General features: G+C 41.2%; 1 protein-coding gene across 4 annotated transcripts in view; it reads right to left on the reverse strand.

Moving 5' to 3' along the window:
• Positions 1-12,584, reverse strand: part of DPP6 (dipeptidyl peptidase like 6) — a 537,867-nt gene that overhangs the window by 74,045 nt on the left and 451,238 nt on the right. For all 4 annotated transcript variants that reach the window (XM_039712305.1, XM_039712329.1, XM_039712320.1 and 1 more), the window contains one exon: positions 6,338-6,458. In XM_039712305.1, the coding sequence (XP_039568239.1) occupies positions 6,338-6,458 (121 nt within the window). The remainder of the gene's footprint in view (positions 1-6,337; positions 6,459-12,584) is intronic.

Raw genomic sequence — 12,584 nt, forward strand, 5'->3', positions numbered from 1 at the left:
TGCATGAACTGAATGGGCAACACTCAATGATGTCCAAAATGTTCCTATTTTACATGGGGACAATGCCACCATACTCAATGATGTCCAAAAGCAAAATAGAGGGAAACTTCCTATTTTACATGGGGACAATGCCACCAAAGCACCGCTCTGCTTTTGCTACCTCACCTGAACAAGCACACAAATAAGGGAACAAATTAAATGCAGCTTCCCCCAAAACCCCTGTAAAAATACCAGCACACACTTAAGGGCAAATTAATGGTTTTTAGACTTGCATTTCTGGCACTACCTGGTGTTATTTCCATATCTTTCCTTCTGTTATTTCCAGTTCCATATCTTTCCCAAATTTCCTTTACCCCACAGCAGCTGTGTAGAACTGCAAATTTACCCATGTCCATGGAATATTTTCTTTGTGACTGAAAATATGAAAGTTCTTAAAGTAAAATCTAGATTCTTTGTCCCAGTGATTATTCATATATCTTGTCAAAATAGAATAATTTGTAGTCCCATTAAGGCTGGTTTCTTCCACTGTCTGCAGCAATGACTTTAGTATGGCAAGAGATTTATTTATCCAGACTATCTTAAAAATTGCAGTGATGAGTCAGTCTAATTCTTCATCTCATTCTCCCCAGCCAGGTTTTGGAGCTTCTAATTACTGGGAAAGGTTAGTCCTGCCTGTGAAATATGAGGATATGTCATCTCCTTCTCTGGTGGCACTAAACAGGAACTTTAGGACATACTTGCTTCCAGGCTAATTATGAATGTTCCTTTTCACATTCAGGCATAATTTCATCATCAAAGTTCCTGCTTCCTAGCAGAAGTTCAGCAGTCTCATGTTATAAAATGAAAAATTGAGCACACAGATGAATTAGGTAAGGCACTGCTTCAGCAGACTTACTAACTGGTTTCCCAGTACTAAGACCACTTCCAGAGTCTCAGAATTAATATTTCTAAATGTAAGAAATATGTCTACTTCACTTGCTTGAAATGCTATAGGCATAAAAGGTACTGCTCAAAATAGCTGATATTTGATTTGGCAGCTCCTGCCAGGCGCTGCACTTCCGAGACCAGTCATACATGTTCTAAATTTACCCTCTGATATTTTTTGTGAAATGCTGATTAAATTATGGAAAAGATTTTTCTCTATTACTGTGTTCTCTTTCCTCTCTTTATAAAGTGTACAAAAGAACAGAAGCACCATTAGCATGAATCAGCCAGCAGCTTTGGATGTGTAGTTCCCATAAGCTCCGAGAGAGTTTCAGGGAAATGTATGTGAGGGAAATTGGGAGCCTTTCCTAGATCTTGCAGCAAAAAATTCTGCAGTTTCATTGTCTTAATGACGATGACATCCTGGCCTCTCCCACCAGGTGTCACTGCGAAGTCACACAAGAGGATCTGTTGGTGATCACGCAAAACGCAGACAAAATGAAGATTAATAAGGCACAGGAGTCATCTCTGAAAAGGAGGCTTTTTCTCCCTCCTCCTCCTGGTTCTTAGCCAAAAAGGAAACACAGCAACACCACTGTGTGTTAAGCTCAACAAAGCAGAGTATCAGCTTTAAAGGATGACTGTGTAAAGCTCATACTACTCAAGAGATTTAAATGTGTGTTGTGGGAGCTGGGGCTGGGGTTTGGCTGCCAGGAGTGGTTCCCTCTTGATGTCTGAGGATGAGGAGATGTCCAGATGAGACATCCCAACCATGGTGTCAGGCCAAATCTGGAATGGAGATTCTCAGTTTGAGATGATCTTGAGATTTAGAGACTTCCAAATTTAGAGACTACCTCTGATCCTCTGACAGTGACACGAGACAAGGGAGTAACCCACATTCAATTCTTACTTTTTAACTCGCTTCTTTCTTTTGAAACTCACATGCTCTTCCTACCAAAGTCCCTAATAGCCACAGTATGTCCCACAGAACAAGCTGCAAAACTGTTCCTTTGTTTCACATTCAATTCTTACTTTTTAACTCACTTCTTTCTTTTTAACTCACATGCTCTTCCTACCAAAGTTCCTAATAGCCACAGTATGTCCCACAGAACAAGCTGCAAAACTGTTCCTTTGTTTTCCTAGTTTCTACTCTAATATCTGTGGACACATGCAGCAAACCCCTCTTGTCACACTTTATGCATGCCATAGAGGACCATCTATAGGTGAAAATCCTTCCTTCCCCTCCCAGCAGTGACAGAAGCACACACCACCGTGTCACATCCTTGATTTCCAAGCATGCACTCAGAGCATAACACCAGGAGTTATCCAGCTTTATCTATGACTTGCTCAAGGAGACCAAGCCAGGACTTTCTAACAGTGCAGCCCAGAGGAGGTCCCTGTCCTGCTGGGCTGCTCCTGGTCTAGCAACAACCTGCCAGTTTTGAGGGAAGTTCTCCTGCCCCATTCCCCAGGATTCAGCATCACAAAATCCCAAAATCAACAAATTTCCAAACTGCAGCACAGGGACATCTCAACCTTATTTTGTCACTTAACAGAATCATGGAGGTGACCTCCATCAGAGCGCCTTGCTGCCACCCCTCCTCACAACAGCTGAACAGCCTTTCCAAGTGCTTGGTAGCAAATTAAGACACTTTAATTACACCATGACAGAATTAACTTCTCTGGAAGAGTGCTCTAAAAAAAGCATATAAATGAAATTAATTTTACCTGCAATTTACTTTTTAAATGCATGTTATTTTTAAGATATTACTACTTCTATACAGAACATATAAATACTCTTACTTATTGCTTTGGAAGCCCTTTTTGCTACACCAGCACTTGCTTTAAAATTATCTGTAAGACTTATCATTGCTAAAACATATTCTCAAACCAACAATGATCATACAGCAAACTGAAATAAAAACCACTCTTTGCTGCTGCTATGCATTTAAATGTGTAGCTGATTTCAGTGGCAGAACTTTAAACTCTGTTTTATAGGATATCACTCGATTTTAGTACAAGCGTTTATCAGGCACAGCTCTGAAAATGTTAAGTCAGACTATGAAAACATTGTCAATGCTTATTTTAGTAATAAACCCCATGCTTAATCTATGCTTTCATGTTACAGTAATCTATGTATCAATCTATAACCTTCCAGCTAAATGCACTAAGTAGATTAAGCTCTGATTGATTTGAAATGTTTTTCACTATATTATCAAAAGTCTACAGATCAGCATAAATACCTCGAAGAAAATTTTTCTCCTTTGGCAGATTTACAAAAGCAGAGCTTAACTTGAATTGCAATGAACTTCTGCATTTTTCCAGGGCAAAAAGCCTGTCAAATTTACTCTAGATCTGCTGTGCTTGTGGACTCAGGAAAAACCTGTGATTAATAGCGTGGCGCAGCTACTCTGTCGTGACAAGAGCAATGACATTGTGAAGAAAAGTGTCCCCCTGGGTCTGCCATGCATGTGAAGTGCCAGGAGCCATCCCAAAGGGTGGCACTGCTGGGGTGCCATCTGCAGTGTGCAATCAGCTCTCACAAAGGGGAGAGGGATTGCTGTTGGGATGGTATTGCTGTGTAGATAAAAGTTGTTAAAAGTCATCTTCCTCAAATAGAACACCCCGAGTTTTATTTTCTGTGCTGCACTTAGGGAAAGTGAGAAGCGGGTTGTGAGCTGTCACGGAAACCAGTGGGTGCTGTGAGGAGGCTTTGCTGTCACTGCCAGGGGTCACAGAACTCCAGCAACAAAAAGAGCATGGAAGGGAAGAGGAGTGTGCTGAACTCTCCGTGATCCTGATTCTCACAGCTCCTCTGCAGAATGTCTGCTGGAGCTGGCTGCACAGATGGAGGGAGAGCTCTGCATATGCTCAGCACTCATCCTGGTAGCTCACTGTGCAAACAAACAGGGGCCTGAGCATCCCACCCAGCTCGGCTGGGAGGTGGGGAAGGCACAGCTACAAACCACAGCAGCAATGGGAGAAGAGCAAAAGAAGTATTGAGGTGGCACAGTTCAGTCTTTGCCAAGTTTTCAGGCATTTCCAGTCAGGTAAGTTTGGATTTAAAATGTGGTCCAAGTTTATCCCATGGAAGAGGTGGCATCCAAGAAAAGGAAAGGCTTTGGAAAAACAAAGGTGATGATGTGTTGGCAGAGTATCCCAGGTTAGATCTCACTAGCAACCACAACTGGAATCTCTTGGACCCCACTGCGGAGGTGTCTCTCATTTCTGAATTGTCTTTATCCATTTATCCCCATGGAATATCCAGCTTCTTCTGGATCCTTCTCCATCCATCCATCCATGCATGTAGACAGCTGGTGTCTGAGGGCTGCAGAGCCAATGCCACCATGGCCCCACAGCTTCTTCAAGCACGAGTCCTCAGTTCTGACACCAGTCCCAGGTTTACCTCCATGAGGATTGCACAAGTGATGACAAGAGAAGGAGCTCAGCCAGCACAGTTCAGCTCTGGATTTGATTTTGGATTCCCATTAGTTGGGAACGTTTAAATCAGGTTTTCCTGTGGGACCACCTACACTTTTCTTGTGAAAAAAGACAATTATTTAGTTCAATATAAACTGTGTTAGGACACAAAGTGACATTTCCAAATCCTAATTTCTTTCAAACATAACCCCAGTGAACAACAAGTCCAATGATCCTAATCTGCCTTGTGCCTCACAGGTTAGAGAACCTGGCTTGGCATAAGCAGATTGTACTCGATCACACATTCATTTCTTACCCTAGCACATTAACATAAAGTTAACAAGCAAATTCATTATAGAGGGCAAACCTGAAAGTCAATGTCAGCCAAGAAATTGCCTGAGCAATCCTGTAATTGAATAAAAATAGGTGTCAGCAAAACAAGTGTCATCCTGGGCTTGCTGATGTGCTCTGGGTTCATGGGCTTGACAAACTCCTCTCAGTGTGGTGCTGTGTGTGAGACTCTGCAAGGAGACCTGATGTACTAAATGATGTTTATCAGACAAATATGGGTAGTAGTAGTAGGCACATTTGACCTCCAGAGTCAAACAGCCTGCCCACAACTTCACCAGCAAATTAATAAATAAAGTGAAGAAAAATCAGCATTTTGTAACTTCTTAGCTACTTCTCTGGTTACAAAGAGCTTTCACAGCACAAGGAGGACACTTACTTGCAAATATGTTGTATTGCAGTAGAAACAGGTATTTATGTATAAAAAATAATAAACCCCTCTCAGATTTTTCCACTGATGTGTTTGATGAGTTTGTACATTGATTTCTGGGATCAGCATCTTTAGCAGGGGTAAACAAACTCATTCAATTTTAATTCCCTCATTTCTGAGTCTAAGGGCCCTGGTCTAGCTATGGTACAGACCAATTTAATAGTGATCCCTATTTTTACACCAATTAACTGTTAATGGCATTTTGTGACCTATTCTGGTCTATTAAGCCTCAAGACAACTGGAAGCTGCCAAAGGGACACAGTTAATAGATGTATCTGGAAACTTTCTCTCTGTAGAAGTAAGAAAACCTTGGGACTATGCTGGGACCTGTAGGAGAAAGTGGGACTTTTGAGGGAAGCTGTGTCACAGGAAAGAGACAGGCCCAAAAAGCCAGGATCCCTGTGAGAAGGAGCTGCTGGCAGCAGCATTAGTCAGCAGCAGAGAGAGGGATGCATGATAAGTACCTGTTATACATATACATACATATACATGTACATGTACATATACATGTGTGTGTTTATGTTTTAAAATTTTTGTTCTGATCTATTGCTTTAAAAGCCTACAATGCCCAAAAGAACTGGGGGTGGTGAGGATCCTCTCCCAAGCTAACCAGCAGCTGAGATCACTTTTCAAGCAGCTGTTCACACACACCACAATGGCCATTTGCCAGCTGAAAGGATCAAAGAGAACCGTGCTCCAGAGATGACCCTCCACCCTGTCAGGCCCTTTTCACAGGAAAGCAGCCAATTACTGGGGTCTGCTTTTAGAGATTTTTTTAGGTGGCAAGATCTGGGCAGCTTCCAAGGCCCACCTAGTTCTGTGGAAAACAGCCAATCAAGTAAAATTGCTTCCTCACTTTCTTCTTTAAGATAGAACCCCTTTCCCTCCCCATTTCTGTCCTTTTATGTGATTTGAAAACTGGCACGTCCATGAGTGATTGCAGGTGCCATTAAATAATGAAGCAGTTCTGTTCATTAAAGCTCAGTGATTTATTACCTTTGGACTAAGAAAACAGCCTGAAAACAGAATTCTTACACCATTTCACATTATTTTCAGTCCAGCACATCAGGCAGCTGTTAGAATAGCAGGTTTTCAGCTCCGTGGTCCACCGGTGCCCAGAAATGCAATGCTGGATGTTCAATTCCAGCAAGGTCTGTAATTCTAGAGTGTAACTTAAACTCATAACTAACTGCTGGCCTAAATGTCATGTCCTACCTTCATACAGCCAGTCGCTGAGCCCATTGAAAATAACACCTTCCTTTCCTGTGGAGACCACTCGGATGGCTTGTTTCCCCACATGGGCACAGTAATAGATGTTATTCTCAAAGATAAATATCTGATTTGAAGGGGAAAAAAAAGAAAAGAAAAAGAAAAACAGTATTAAGCAGTGGCTCCACCATAAAATGTTGAATTTTGCTTTTACAATAATTGGCAGTACAAAATCACATATCACAATTTTATGGCATCTTTTGTCAAAAAAAAAGGATTTCCACAGCTTGCTTCCAGTGCCATCAGCGAACAGAAAGATGCTAATTTACAACAGACTGAAGCCTTGGTGCTTTGATATAAGCTTTATTTCTCTCACTCCTGTCTTCATTTCAGGAACTGAACAGTTCAGTTAGACGGCATGAGATGAAGAGTTCCATTGCTAAGGTTTTGAGAATTGTTAGAGCTATTGCTGTGAAATGCTCCTGTGATTCAAGCTTTTTATTCATGTGTCTAAATGCTGATCAGGAAGTAAAGCTTTAGCCAGCCAATAAAAAAAATATTGTTCCATGACATCAGTCTTTATCGTGTGGTTAAGTTGTTCTGTGTTCCTCTGTCACTGATAGCACAATTCCTGTCCTCTCATCCCAAAGTGAAACACATCTTGCTCTAAGCAGAGTCACAGAATCACAGAATCACAGAATCACTTGGTTGTAAAACACCCTTAAAGTCTTTAAGGTCCCTTCCAACCCCAAACATTCTGTGATTCTAAGATCACTGAGTCCCAGCACTAACCCAGCACTGCCAAGCCCATCACTAGAGCACAGTGCCACATCTACACATCTTTTAAATACTCCCAGAGATGGTGACTCCAGCACTGCCATGGGCAGCCTGTTCCCATGCTTGACAACCCCCCAAGAGAGGGAATTGCTCTTGGAATCCAACCTAAACCTCCCTGGCACAACTTGAGGCCATTTCCTCTTGTCTTGGGAAAAGAGACTGATCCTCTCTCACTACACCCTCCTTTCAGATAATTGTGGAGAGTGATGAGCTCCCCTAATGCCTCAGGTTTTAGTTTTTATATTTTTAGATTCTGTACTGCTTTAGTCTGTAGTTCTGAGCTTCATATTAAGCTCTTTTCACAGAGTAAGTAGACAAAAACCAACTCCTTCTCTAGCTGGGGACCAAAGACAAATGATCCAAATTTCAGGCCCAAGAGCATAAACAGCAGCAGAAAGAAGAGAGAAAAACAAGGATTGGAGTTCATAACCTAAAGCTATAACTGGATGATTAACTCCAATATGCAAATGGAGCAGAACTTATAAAAGAGAGACCCCATGACCAACTGTCCATTTTGTGACCATTTTGGGTTCATCTTGGGTGTAGCCCTGGCTGGGCTCTTGTGCTGCCCAAGGTGGATCCATTGAAACCTCCTAATAAATCCCTACTTTATTCTTTAACTCCATCTAAACTCTGTTCTAGGTCAGCCTTCACAAAGCATCACCCCCCTGAGCCTCTTTTTCTCCAGCCAAACAATCCCAGTTCCCTCAGCCACTCCTTATAGGTTTGGAGCCCCACACCCTTCCCCAGCTCCACTGCCCTTCTCTGGACGTGATCCTGCACCTCAAAGTCTTGTTGTGAGGGAACTGAGCACAGGATTCCAGGTGCAGCCTCACCAGTGCCCAGGACAGGGGGACAATCACTGCCCTGGTCCTGCTGGCCACACCACTTCTGATCGAGACCAGGATGCCTTTGGCTTTCTTGGCCACCTGGGCACCCCTGGCTCATGTTCAGCTGCTGTCAACCAGCACCCCCAGGTCCTTTCTCCTCAGGGCCAATTTCCAGGCACTCTGTCCCCAGCCTGTAGCACTGCCTGGAGGTGTTGTGACCCAAATGCAGGACTTGGCCCTGCTGAACCTCTCACCATTGGCTCCTTTTGTAGACAGGCATCACATCTGCTCACCTCCAGTCACCTGGGCCCTCCCAGCTAGCCAGGACTGCTGGTAAATGGTGGGCAGTGGCTCATTGAGCTCTTCTGCCAGCTCCTTGGATGGATCCTGTGCAGTCCCACACACTTGTGTGTGTCTGAGGGGTGTGGAAGATCACTGATCTTTCACCTCATGGGACCTTTATTCTGCTCCGCATCCCCATCTTTAACACATTTTTAAACTCTATTAAAACTGAAAAGATGGTATCAGTAAGCTATTTAGACTGAAATGCAAACTGTTAATATAATTTAGTAGACATTTATAGATGGGTTTTCCTACACTTGAAGATATTGGAATAAATGTTATGTATTTTTACCATGATACTAGAAAACAATTTCTCATGTTATGAAAAGACAGAATGGGGAAAAATATTTGCTTTCATCTTCTGTTTCACATCCTATTACAGTATACGTTTCACCCAAAGATGAGCTGGAAAGATTCCAGAAGAAAGTATAGATCTTAATTTAATTTTGGCAGGAGTTATAGCAGGTTTGCCTAAAGGTAAAAATTATTACTGAAAATGTAGCTTGCTCTTCCTTTTAAACTAGGAAGAGCTGCATTCAATGAATAGATCTGGAAAGTAAAAAATACATTGTGGAAGATACTACATGCCCTTTCCTACCTTAAATTTTAGTAAACAGAGCAGCCAGACAAGGCACTCTAAGTAGAGAATTTTATGTATTAGCTAATCTGCATATGGGGAGGTTGTTGAAGTTTAAATGTGCATAAAAATTGTGAAGACTAAGCAGAATAAGATATTCAGGGTTCAAATAAATCCAAATCTCTGTGTCTGAGTACTAAATGTGCTAAGGGGTGCTTGGGTAAGAGCTCTTCCATGACAGGCACACAATCAAGTGGATTTATTCAAGTGATGTAACCCTTCCCTTGCCCACATTCTTCCAGCAAAATAAGGTTTGCAATATTTTGTACTATATTCAATGTTTTATGAATATACAGGAAAAATAAAAAAGGTGGATTGACAACCTGTTCCCACCCTTCCCTTTTTAAAATATTGCAATGTTTCCATCTTGACTGTTTGATCTTTCAAAGCTTCATTGCACTCATCAGGATGTGTGAGGTATCTGGAAGCTGCAGTGGAAAAATAATATAGTGCTCTGACTTCAAACTGCCTCCCATATAATTCAGAGCCAAACTGCAGCACCTCATGGAAATTTGAAAATTATCCTGCTAACTACAGTGCCTTGTACCCTAAAAATGTCAACCATAATCAAGATAAAAGATAACTGAAGCAGCACAAGGAAGATTTCTGTGTAATGTATCTTATAAATTAAGAAAAAGATTTTGGACTTCTGTTATTCATCAAGAAAGAAATGTCTTTGGATTACCTCACATCCCATGTTAGAAACAGATTTGAAGTTATTGTGAAATACCTGTGTAACAATTTGTACTGTTTTGGTTTCATGGCATCAAAGCAGTGCTTTCTATCAAATGATTAATCCTGTCAGCTAATTAGAGGATAAGAAATTTCCATAAAGAAAAATAGTAAAACTATGTTCAGAAATCACTTTTACATGACTTTATGCCAGCTTTGCATAGCTCTCACTCTCCTAGATAAAATGATGACAGAAGGGATCAAGTTCAGTTTTATGCCTCTCTGTACAGGGGATAAAGAGCAGAGCCCAAATTTCTGGTGTCTTCTCTTTTGGTGTGCATATTTGAGCAAGACTTGAACCCAGATATTCTTGCAGTACATCTGCCTTAAAATCCAGCACTGAACACAGCTACTGGCATGGAAAACCAAGCTGTGCTGAGCCAGGAAGAGCCCTGTGCTGAATACCATGTCCTTTTTCATCATGACACATTCAACACAGAGGAAAGAGAAGATATTCAGAAAGAAGAAGAATGGAAGCATCCATACATAGGTTGAAGAAACAGAAATTACTAACTCTACAGAAAAAAACAAGGAAGATGTAAGTTCTACAATACAATGGACAGACACAGAATAAAAGGAAAAATGTATATTCACCATTTTATTTCTCAAAAACAACAGGCAAACCATTGAAACCTAGAATATTTTTCCTAATGAAATCAGAATTAACATATGGAAATTCTCACCATGGGATCTAGCAGAAGACTTCTCTTTCTGCTGGATGTTTTAACAGATGCCCCCAAGATTAAACACTTAACAAAAATAACTGCAACATCTGAGAGGATTAAGATAAAGTTTAGGGTTTTTCAAATGTATTCACTTAATCCCAGGATAATAAAAATCAATGGATTTTGCTCTTGGCTTTGTGTGGCTCAGTATGTGACTTTCAGCTGTAACCCCTTTAACCTCAGCTATCAGCACACCACTGACTCCTGAGGTCTGGGAAGAAATCTCTTCTTGTTTGCAACTGGTGTTAGAATTGATAACCCCAAACCATTTGACATCCTTGCACCATGCAATTAAAATTGGAGAAAAAAAAATGAGGCTGATTGGGCCACAAGCCTGAGACAGGAAGGAAAGTCAAAGCTTAAGTATCCAGTAAGATAAATTTATACAGTAGGGTAAATATTTGATCTAACAACAAATTAAACTTAATTCACTTCAAACGTGCAAGAGCCTTAATGACACTGATTGATTCAAGGATTTATTTGAAATGCTTTTGCAACTGCTTAAGGGTTTCTAAAATAATACTCTCTACCAAACTGACCCAGAGTGGTATTCAGCAATTATGCTGTATTAATTAAAATATTGGTACTTTAAAATGGATTAATTTATGGATCTTTTCAGGAACATAATTAAAATAATGTCCTTAAGACTTAAAAAGTCACAGTGACCAACTATTTTGAGTAGGTGAACACTTATTTTTACAGTTGATCAACCTACCTTCCTTCCAGCCAAAGAAGCATGTGAAATTCCTTCTCCATAGATCAAAAGAATATAAATTCATGTGCACTAACCTGCATTTTTACTGCTCCTATTTATTTTCCAGCTTAGTGGCATTTTAAGTTTATTTTCTCTTTACCCCACAATTTCTAAGGTATAACCTGTCAGCTGAATGAGCTGCGTCACTCAAATTTCTCATAAAGTTAATGCCTGGGTACTTATTACTTTAACTTATTAGCACATTGAGAAATGCAAATATTTCCTACACCTTAAAGGCACCTTTTCACACTGCAAGATGAGCCCTCAGGATTTATCTGTGAGGGAAGAGATAACGTGGAAAGGTTGGCACTGACATGAAGAGTTTGATCAACAAGAACTGGCCTTCATGTACAGACAGGCACAAACCTTTCCTTGGCCCTGTGTGCTGGGTTTGGCTGGGGTAGAGTTAATTTTCTTCCCAGTGGCTGTGCTTTGGATTTGTGCTGAGCACAGTGTTGATAATGCAGAGATATTTTTGTTATTGCTGAGCAGGGCTTACACAGAATTTTCTGCTTTTTGTGCTGCCACGCTGTCGAGGCTGCTGGGGGTGCCTGGGAAGATGGGAGGGGACACAGCCAGGACAGGGGACCCAAAGTGACCCAGGGGTTATCCCAGACCACACAGCACCGTGCTCAGTGTATAAAGTGGGGCAAGGAGAAGGAAGAGGTGAACTTCTGTAGCGATGGTGTTTGTCATCCCAAGTCACTGATGTGATGGCCCACCTGTGATGGGGCCCTGCTCTTCTGGAGGTGGCTGAACACCTGCCCAGCCATGGCAAACAGGGAATCAATTTTGGTTTTGCTTTGCTTGTGTGCACAGCTTTCACTTCCCCTATTAAACTGCCTTTATCTCCACCCACGAGTGCTCTGGGTTTTACTCTTCTGGTTCTCTCCCTGATCCCACTGGAGCAATCAGCTGTGTGGGGCTTGGCTGCTGGCTGGGGTTAAACCACAAAACCCTGCTTTAAATTCAAAATCAGTTCAATCTTCCTTTGAGGCTTAAAAAGACCAGGCACAAAAAAGAAGACACAGTGAGTAGGGAAATAGAACTACAAATTAACACAGTGTTCTCTCCTCATACAACATGATGTATTTCATTGTTTCTTGTTTTTAACATTAAACCTTTATTTTTTCTCTTTCTGCTCTTTTGTTAGAAAGCCAATTTATCTGAGAGCGTATTCTGAATAATAAAAAAAGAAACAGAATAATTTTAGGACTTTTTGCACCTCTCAGAAACACTTGTATTTATTCTGCAGAATCACCAAACAAATCTATGAAAACTTACAGACCTGCTGCTGGTCAAAGCTGACCCCATCAGGGACATTGCTAGTGTATCTGTGAAAATGTATTTATAGAAGGGTGAAAATGCTGGGTTTGTAGGCATGTGAGAGGAGTGA

This window comes from Passer montanus, unplaced genomic scaffold (genome assembly GCF_014805655.1).
Source record: "Passer montanus isolate IOZ18808 unplaced genomic scaffold, ASM1480565v1 scaffold10, whole genome shotgun sequence".
NCBI lineage: Eukaryota > Metazoa > Chordata > Aves > Passeriformes > Passeridae > Passer > Passer montanus.